The 10,000-nt window shown below is 49.8% G+C and overlaps 1 protein-coding gene across 2 annotated transcripts in view; it reads left to right on the top strand.

Annotated features, from left to right (window-relative positions):
* The window catches only part of slc8a1b (solute carrier family 8 member 1b), a 108,715-nt gene that overhangs the window by 79,966 nt on the left and 18,749 nt on the right, over nt 1-10,000 (top strand). For both annotated transcript variants that reach the window (XM_035605956.2, XM_035605955.2), the window contains exons 6-7: nt 4,982-5,130; nt 6,923-7,022. In XM_035605956.2, coding sequence (XP_035461849.1) covers nt 4,982-5,130; nt 6,923-7,022 — 249 coding nt within the window. The remainder of the gene's footprint in view (nt 1-4,981; nt 5,131-6,922; nt 7,023-10,000) is intronic.

Consider the following 10,000-nt stretch of genomic DNA (forward strand, 5'->3'; position numbering starts at 1 on the left):
TTGTTTTTGCATGATTGCAAATATTGCAAGTGTGTACATGGTGAAGATTATACTAAATGGCAGATTGTACAGTAAGTAGTGTGGGACTGGGACACAGTGAAGGGCGACTGAACCTGCAGAAACACAAACGTACAAGCAACAGAAAATATCCAGAAAATTCCGCAATCGCTGGACTTTTTTAACAGGCCTGTTGATTTGGGATTCAGGTTGAAACACACACTGGAGGGATTCTGCTCCGCTGCTCCCTTTCTGCACCACACGCTCAGCTTTGTCCTCGCTTCCCCTTCTTCTCCTTCTCTGCCTCTCCTCAGACGTCTGTACGTACAACTCAGTGGGAATCACGCCTGTCCTCTCCTTTCTCCTCCCGACCTCCGACCTCCTCCTCTGTCGCTTGACCCCCTCGCCCGGCCCCAGGGCTTTTCACAAAATTGCCGCTGCTGCATCGCTGTGGATTGTTGGCACGCAGCAAAAATATGTCGAAGGTAGAGATGATGAAGCATGTGGGTGTGGCTGCGATGTGAACGTCATCCAAGAGCAGGTCTCCCACTTACAGAAAAAAACAACAACCCTGTAACCCGCGGGATGACGAGGAACGACCAGCTGAAGATGGAACGACATGGTGCTCTTACCAAGAGTGCTGTCGGCATCGTGGGTTTCATACAATATTAGCAACAGTTGCATCCGTGTAGGAATATCGCAGCCTAAATTTGAACAGAGCCAAAAACACTTCCTCGCCGAAACACGACATGGTGGAGTGTAGAACTCTGTCACCTCTACGAAAATCTGGCGCCTAAAAAAATGCCTCTTTCCTATTAAGTCCTAATCTCTGCATATATAACAAACAACAAAAAAGTCTCCTTTCTTTACAGTGTTGTTAATTTAAATGCACAAAAGCTACAACTAAGGATTATTTTGATTTTCGATTAATCTGACGATTTTATTTTCCCGATCAATCGACCGAAGATATTCAGTTCACTGTCACAGAGGAGCAAAGAAAACAGAAAATATTCACATTCAAGAAGCGGAAAATCAGAGAATTTTGACTTTTTCTTTCATGAGAACTACTTGAACCGATCAATCGATTATCCAAACAGTCTGCGATTAAGCGATCACTGCTCACTACTCAGCTCTTTTTTTTTTAGGTTGCCATCTCATTGGGGGGTTTTAAGCTCAGTTTACCTCCGCTGGCTTACTGTACTGTCTAACAGTAGCTCCACAGTGTGTTGATGGCAGCGCGTGTTTTACCAGGCGGCAGCGGCGTTTATGGAGATGAGGGGATCAAAGACGAGAGCTGGATATCACATTATCACAGTCAGGAGATCAAAACACCCCCCCGGGACACACACACACAGACACAGACAGACACACACACACACACACACACAGGCACACACGCACACATACACACACACAGACACAGACACACACACACACACACACACACACACAGACACAGACACACACACACACACACACAGGCACACACATACACACACACACACACAGGCACACACGCACACATACACACACATACTCACACACACACACACACAGGCACACACACACACACACACACACAGGCACACGCACACACACACAAGGGCTACTGTGTGTGTTTAATGAGTGGGTTTTATGAACTGATGCGGTCGTTCGCTCTGCGGTGAATTAAGTCCTGCGCAGATCTTTACAGCCTCCGCTCGGCTCCCGATGACAGACGATACTGTCAGACTTGGTAGATAGACGTGTCGACACGAAGGATGTTTTATTGAATTATCAGACACAAGAAGCAACCTCGGGGGGGGGGGGGAGTCATCATATTACAAGAATGAAGCCTGTAATCGAAGTAGGGGGCTTCAGCGTCCACCCTTCATTCTTCTCCTCCGCTATCTCCAAAGTGGTGACGACGACTTCCTCGGGAGCTCTCGGGGAAAAGAAGCCGCGTCCTTGCCGGCGTCATACCAGCTGAAACCAGTAGGGGGCGCCAACGTCGTCTGCTGCCTCTCTAGAGACACAGAAATGCATCTCTGACTGGATTGTCTCTGCCCTATGAGCTTGTGTGTGTGTGTTTATGATTATTAACCCTGCCGTCAATTTAGACGCGCGCGCGCGGTCCCAAAACAACACTACGGAGACATCTCTGTACGATTCCGGCCACTCGATGTTGTTATTGTACACCCGGGGCGGCGGTGCCTTTTTTTACGACGTGTCGTAAAAACACAGTGCCATTAACTTCGCCATTAAGCAAATCAGCCAAACCGTATATGAATGATTTTCATCGCGGCAAAATGCAGATGTAAGCGAGTAACCTTCACCTTAGCAATAATTAACGAGCGCTGGAATTGGATGCAACTGTTGAGCGGTGTTATCGGATACGAACACCATGACAGGGATTCGTCGCGGTACTGTACTGAGGATTATATTGACTAGATTTGATTAGATCCTCCTCATCACCCGCTCTTCTCCTCCACTTTTCTACTTCATCTTCATCCCTCTTCCCTCTGCTCTGCTACCCCTCACTTTTCCTTTACATCCTCTTCGTCTCTCTGCTGTCCTCCTCCTCCTCATCATCACCTCCTCCTCATCATCACCTCCTCCTCCTCCTGTCCGCAGGGCCGTCACTGCTGATTGATGGTGACTCGGTCTCCTAGACATTTGCTACTACCTATTTGTTTTATTTTCTTCTTTCCCAACTCCTTACGCGCCATCTTCCCTCTCGTCGCCCCCCCCCCCCTTTCCTCCTTCTGTCCTCTCCTCTCCTCTCCTGTCCCCGGAGGACAGACGAGACGAGCTGAAAGCCTGTCGGGTCCTCAGAAACTCCACTTGTCCTTTCCCTCCTCCTGTTCCTCGCCTCCGCCTCCTTTGGGACTCTCCAAAAGTGTGACGGTGTTACAGATCCGTCTTCCTCCTCCTCCTCCTCCTCCTCGTCTCCTGCCGCACTGTTTAATCCTGTCAAAGGCCAGGTCGTCTCCCCGTCGCCCCGCTGTCGTCTTCCTCCTTCCAGCTGCTCATCACCTCCTTGACACGGGGCGGAGGTTTCTTCCCTCTGCGCCTCCTCTTGTCTTTACGCATTGACGGGGCTGCAAAAAAAATTCCTCCCCTCCCTCCGGCGCCCCCTTCCCTTCCTCTTCGTCTGCCTCCTCAGACGGCGTCGGAATCTATCAAACATGACAGGAGTGCAATTCCTCTCCTCCTCTCTTCTCCGTTGGTTGTTCTGTCTTTCCTTTCCTCTTCACCCGCCGCCTGTCCTCCCCTCCTCCCTCCCTCCTCCCCCCGTCACCTTCCATCCCCCTCTGAGGAAGTAGAGACTCCGTGAAAGCATGACAAGGTGTGAATTACCACACACACTGAACACACCCGACCCAGGTTTGATCCCGACATAAGCTACATCTGCACAACTGTACGCGTTTGGAGGTTGGTGTGGAGCCGCCGCTCTCCCCCATTTTCAGTTTGGAAAACTCCGAATGCTTTTCATACCGAGGAGCAGAGACACGGAGGTTAAATGTTAATTAAGACGGAGGGAGAAAATGGTTATGTACTGGAAAGAAAAAAGACGGGTAGATCACATCCTCCAATATATCGCGGCCAAAGATCTGGGAGAAAGAAAATGGCCGAATTTATGTTTTTGCTTATGGTATGATAATAAACTTTTCTCTAAAGAGCACCTATTAAAACAGTGCACAAAGTGCTTAACAGAGCGGAATACAAAAGCGCGTGATAAAAACGACGATAAAATAAAATACAAGCAGGAATAATAAAAGAAAATACCATGCGAGGTGGAATGATACACCGCGAGAGTAAAACAGGCAGCGCAGATTCTCGATGGGTTGTATTCAACAATCACATGTGGATGTGTACCTCCATTAGATATTTTCATAAATTTTCAGCTGGACGCTCGACAACGTCAGTTCGTCTTTGTTCTCTGTTTTGTTTAGTGGGTGAGCGGGGGATTCACTGTAACTCGACCGAAAGGGGAACAAATGGCCAATGAGCTGGTGCGCACCCACAATGCACTGCGCCTTATTGAAAGGCAATAGCATGGATAACCGCTCCCCCCATGGAAATTTTGATCATGGCCTTTCTCTCTCTCTCTCTCTCTTTGATCCCAGCAGTGAGTTCAGGCGCCGCGGTGAATCTCAATTACTGACGCGCACCGTAAAGAGAAAAAAGGGGGGAAGAGAAGAAAAGGAGAACAGAGAGAGGAGGGGGGGGGGGGGGGGGATGGAGAGATAATGATAATGAGGTTACAGAGGAACTGAAAAGTATATATTCATTTATTAATCCTACTGTACCGATTAAACAGTGTAAACTTAGATTAAAATGAATCAAAGCAACAGTCAAAAATTACAAATCGCTTCACGGATTTCGATCAGATCTTTCAGTTTGTTTCAAAGTTGTTGTTTTTTAATATTCGGTTCAGGTCAGTGATTCAATGAGGAAGATAAATTGATTCCAGTGCTGAGCACCTTTAGGCCGACGTCGAAAAATAAGAATAAAAAATTGCCAAAGCCTTTTATTAAATACCAGTTTGGTTTGTTTATTTCATATTTAATAAATGAGAAGGGTGGAGGTCTCGGCGTTGTAGTCCTGAGGTTATATAACTACGGTGGGTCGACGCGCTGCTGTCCCTACACATGAAAAATTCAAAATCGCCACACTGCCGAGTCCATAACTCTGATGTCATCCCCCACATTTGCAACACAAACGTCTCACTCGTCTGATTCTGTTCATGTTGATGACACATCGCACATCACGGGGATTTCCCTGCATCTTTTCTTGGGCATCGCATCATTCCCATGTCGTTTCCTTTTTTATTATTCCAGCCTTTAATAGACCACAACATGCCACGTCAGCGTTGACACTGAAATCCACAAATAAGCTGCTCAGCGGGACGTTACACCCCCCCCCCCCCCCCCCCCCAACATCCGACCCGTCCCGCTGTCGTAACGCCGCCGTTGTTGTTGTCGTCTTGTCGCGCTTCCAGAGGAGCAGCGGAAGGACGAGGTGGAGGAAGAGGAGGCGCTGACGGCGGGAAAGGACGAAGAGGAGCGCCGCATCGCCGAGATGGGACGTCCCATGCTGGGAGACCACGTCAAGCTGGAGGTCATCATAGAGGAATCGTATGAGTTCAAGGTGAGGCCGGGAGTGTGGGTGTTGTTTACATACGAAGTTAGACGGACAATTGAATACTTGAATGCCACTTTTGTTATATTTTCCCTCCGGAAACTCGACAATTAGGATGATTTCATTGCACAGAGGTAATTAGCGCAAGACAGACGACATCATTAGTCACTAATGGGACCGCGACCAACACATCGGCACGGAAAATACAGCCAGCACACACCAGGGATTGTTCTACGGCGGACAAATTAGCTTTAATTTGCAAATGTTACTGACACAGAGTAAAACAAAGACAACAACACAAAAAAATCACCTCCCTTGTCGCACATTATACTCACCAGCCTTTTCTGGTACACGCAGGAAATAATATGTAATTGCCCTGTGTGTGTGTGTGTGTCCGTGCATGCATGTGTGTGTTTGTGTGTGCGTGTGTGTTTGTGTGTGTGTGTGTGTGTGTGTGCGCGCGCCCTTTCCTTGCTTTCCGTCTCCCACGCAGACTCTTAAGACAAGCATAGATGTGCAGTAATTACCATCCGTGTTACAGTGTGTGTGTTTGTGTCTGTGTGTGTGTGTGTGTGTGTGTGTGTTGCTGCCGCCCCACCTACACGCTCACTCTAGACAGACAGTTAATAACACCCAGTAATAGCTCGCCACTTGACAGGACTTTGTCAAGTGCATTAAAGTGTGTGTGTGTGTGTGTGTGCGCTTGTGTGTGTGTGTGTGCTTGTGTGTGTGTGCGTGTGCGCACGCGGAACTGCATCCCATAGTTAGCTGAAGTGCTGCTCGTTGGCAGACGGCGGATTATGACGGTGTGGGTGTATGACATGACCGATTGAAGGAGGGAAAAAGAAAAAATCGCTTTCGATGCAAATAGGCGAAACATAAAACAAGTCCCTTTAAACGATGAAACCGCTTAAAAAATGAAGATTCAGGTTATTGTGCTCTTCAAAAAAAATTCTGAAACGGGAGAAAACAAACTACTGGTTCTTCGCCAAGATCTCATCATTATCCGACACCAGTGATGCTATACAGTAGTTGCAGCAGATGTCAATGATGACATGATGATGAGGATGATTAAATTAAACCATATATTCTTGTATTACTGTATAAGTGTGTGTGAGTATTTTATTAGACTGACTGAAATCAATTTTTTGACTTGGATTATTCCCTGGAAATGTTTATTCACAGCTGAACCAATTGTAGAGACAGTATTGTGTGTGTGTGTGTGTGTGTGTGTGTGTGTGTGTGTGTGTGTGTCTCTGCCGCGACCTATCTCAGGTGAACTCTGGCTCTTTCTGTTGTTTTTCCTCCAGTTTTCCACAGTGTCATTTTCGCCCTCACGCTGTCGCCTCTCCGCCGAAGTTCGTGTCTCTCAGGGCGAGTTCACATTGAACGCACTTCTCACTCCGCATTCCGCAGGAGCACGTACCCGCTCCGGTCCGTGTCCGAGTCTAGAGTAATGAACCGAGGGGGGGGGGGGGAGAGAAAAATGGCAAAGAGAGCAAGGGAGGTAAAAGACATAAAAATAACGGCGCGGTTAAATAAACACTTCGGCGTACAGTGGGCAGAGTAAGAGCCGGTCGGCGTGCGTCCGCAGAGGCCCCATTCACACCCCTAAGCCCCATTCAACACAATTAGCGTTCCGGATTCCCTCTGAAGTGCAGAGGAGAGGAGAGAGCAATCCCCCACCGCTCCGCTAATTAGAGTGTGATGTGTGTGTGTGTGTGTGCGTGTGCGTGCGTGCGTGCGTGTGTGTGTGTCTCTCGTCTCTAACCGGGATCATCCGTCTTGTCCTTGTTGGCAGAACACAGTGGACAAGCTGATCAAGAAGACCAACCTGGCCCTGCTGGTTGGAACCAACAGCTGGAGAGACCAGTTCATAGAAGCCATCACTGTGAGCGCAGGTAAGGGGCCCCGTCTTCTGTGTGTGTGTGTGTGTGTGTGTGTGTGTGTGTGTGTGCTTTTACCACTTTAATTCAGCTCTGGGTTTAGCTGGAGTCTTCTGAGGTGTTTGAAAGAGGCGGGTTTGTGTGTGTGAGGGTGTGTGTGTCGTGTATATAATCTTTTTTTTGGTTTCGATGGTTCCGGCGGACAAACACTGACCAGCTGGGACTTTATGTTCGGAGCGATCTCGTGTCATTTCTGCGACCTTTTTTTCCAAACATTTGCGTTCTCTCATACAGCCCCTTTACAGAGCGAAGCGATCTACTTCGGTACTACCTCTGTAAGACACGATGGAGCCCGATCATCAAGGGGGGTTTGTTTCGTAGGTGAGGAGCGGGATTTTGAATTCAACCCTGGATTTTGCAGGAAGCCAATGTAGAGACGCTAACCCTGGACCAATATGATCTCTCCTTCTCGTCCCCGTCGGAAAGACGTCCGGCCCTCAGTGCATTGTCTGATGTGCCTTTAGTCGGCCGTCCTGTCAGCCAGCCTTTGTTTGGCCGAACTGATGCCATTAATGAAAAGGCCGGTCTCCACTCTCTTATCTGGGATTAGCTTGTCTAGGCTGACAGAGTGTGTGTGTGTGTGTCTACATACACACACACACAGCTTCATTACGCACACACACACACGCGAAGCGATTGAACACACTCGGTGTTGGCCATGATTCAAAACTCTCAAATATTTAACAACAACATAGCATTATAAATCGACCAATATGAATATAACCGTTCAGAATCATGGTGAATTCAAGTCAAAAATGAATAGTTGTAAGATGCAACTTTTTTGTCTGAATGATTGTCTTTATTATTTTTCGCAATGTCAAACCGGAGCGTTCCCTGAGAAAACCCCCCCGTGACAGGAGAACATGCAGCCTCACAGACAGACGGGAAAAACTCTGAATATGAATATACACGTGTCCAAAATCATGCAAAATGAAGGGGTCGTATGATGAAACTTTCTATCCCAATGATTGTGCACGCCGCAAAAGCAGCGTGTCCTGGAGAGGCTCAGGGAAGAGCCCCTCCCCCGTCTCCTGCAGGAACCCGCTCTTCCTCGGGGAACGCCAGGAGGGCCCGTTTGATCGCGCGCATGTCCGTGCCGGAACCGCTTCCCCTTCTCCTGCAGGGGCCAACTCCCCCCCCGGCGATGTGCCGAGGGCCCGCTCGGTCGCCCCCACGTCCGTACCAGCCACGCGCCAGGACAAAGGCCCAGGCAAAGGCCCAGGCGTAGCACAGCCAAAGGTAGAGGCAAAGGTCCAGGCACAGCAAAGGCAGGGGGACAGACGGGGCTGTCTCCGTCTCCGTCGCTGGGGCAGACGGGCCTCGAGCTGCCTGTGTTCCAGCGGGCTGACACGTCCACGCAGCTTCCTCTGGAGATTCTGCCTCCGTCCTCGGGAAGGTCTGGTCTTGAACCGTCTCGGCCCGCTCTTGTCTCGGGACGGTCTCGTCTTCAGTTGTCTCTGCCCGCTCTTGTCTCGGGACGGTCTCGTCTGCAGTTGTCTCGGCCCGCTCTTGTCTCGGGACGGTCTGGTCTTGAACCGTCTCTGCCCTCTCTTGTCTCGGGACGGTCTCGTCTTCAGTTGTCTCGGCCCGCTCTAGTTTCGGGACGGTCTCGTCTGCAGTTGTCTCTGCCCGCTCTTGTCTCGGGACGGTCTCGTCTGCGGTTGTCTCGGCCCGCTCTTGTCTCGGGACGGTCTCGTCTGCAGTTGTCTCGGCCCACTCTTGTCTCGGGACGGTCTCGTCTGCGGTTGTCTCGGCCCGCTCTTGTCTCGGGACGGTCTCGTCTTCAGTTGTCTCTGTCCGCTCGCCCGCCCCTGCTTCCAGAGGCGCCGTGGACGGAGTCAGAGGGACAATCTTTCCCCTCGCCCTCTCCGCAGACCGGCCCTCGGCCCTCGCTGTGGATCGTCCGAAGATGAAGTTGACTAGAATGTTCGACGTCGTCCTTTTGGACTTAGCCTTCCTCTGTCCCCCACTGTCGCTGCGCGTTGACATCGCCCTCAGCAGCGGGATGTTCCCCGTCTCCACGTTGTCGAGACTCGCCGCCTCCCAGTGCTCGATCGCCAGCGGCTCGGCGAAGCGGACCCTTTTCTTGGCCTTGCCGAGCTGCGCCGCGTCGTCGCCGCGGAGCGCCATCTTGTTCCTGGTGCGCCGGAGGGACGCGAAGCCGCCCCAGCGCGCCCTTCCCTTTCGCTTCACTTTGCTCGTGGCCACGTCCAGATGTCTCTCGTCAGCCGCTCCTGTGTCCATGTCCAGACTCGCCTCTTCCGCCTGTTCTCCCTACGTGGAGATTTCTCTCGCTGAAAAAAGGCCATGAATGGTTATGTACCCACGCGACGCGGAGACGACGTCATCAGGATCAGAGCCACGTAAAGGGAGTGATCGAGATCAAATCCACAGAGGGATGACGTCACCACACATCAGAGCCACGGGCGGTGATGTCATCGGCCGGGCCAAAGGGTGGAACGTCCTTTTTCACATTTCATTCAAATGTATTACATTTTGAGGGAATTATATCTCTGTGTGATACAATCAAACAAGTGGTCAAATAGATTTCAATTTTATGAACACGACAGAATTCGAATTATTTCTTTATTTGTGGCGTTTGTCTGTGCCTCGTGTCCTGGAATATGTCTCGCACATATCTGGCCGCAATCTGTCTGTCAAAGGTGGACGACGTGTAATTTAAAAAAACGGCAGCTTCATTTCTAAATATTGAAAAATTCCCGGAACTGCTGCTGTATGAGAGAGATTCTCTCTCCATGCTGCGGCGTGATTCCGATCGCTTTTCCAGCGATGCACTTCTCTACGGACTCACAACACTTGCATTTGAATTAAAAAAAGAATGAAAAAATTAAAGAAACACATCCACAAACAGACTCAGTTGTTGCTCCACAATAGCCAGTGTCAGACGTGACATGGCCACATAGTGTTTATTT

The sequence above is a fragment of the Scophthalmus maximus genome, chromosome 10 (genome assembly GCF_022379125.1).
Source record: "Scophthalmus maximus strain ysfricsl-2021 chromosome 10, ASM2237912v1, whole genome shotgun sequence".
Lineage (NCBI taxonomy): Eukaryota > Metazoa > Chordata > Actinopteri > Pleuronectiformes > Scophthalmidae > Scophthalmus > Scophthalmus maximus.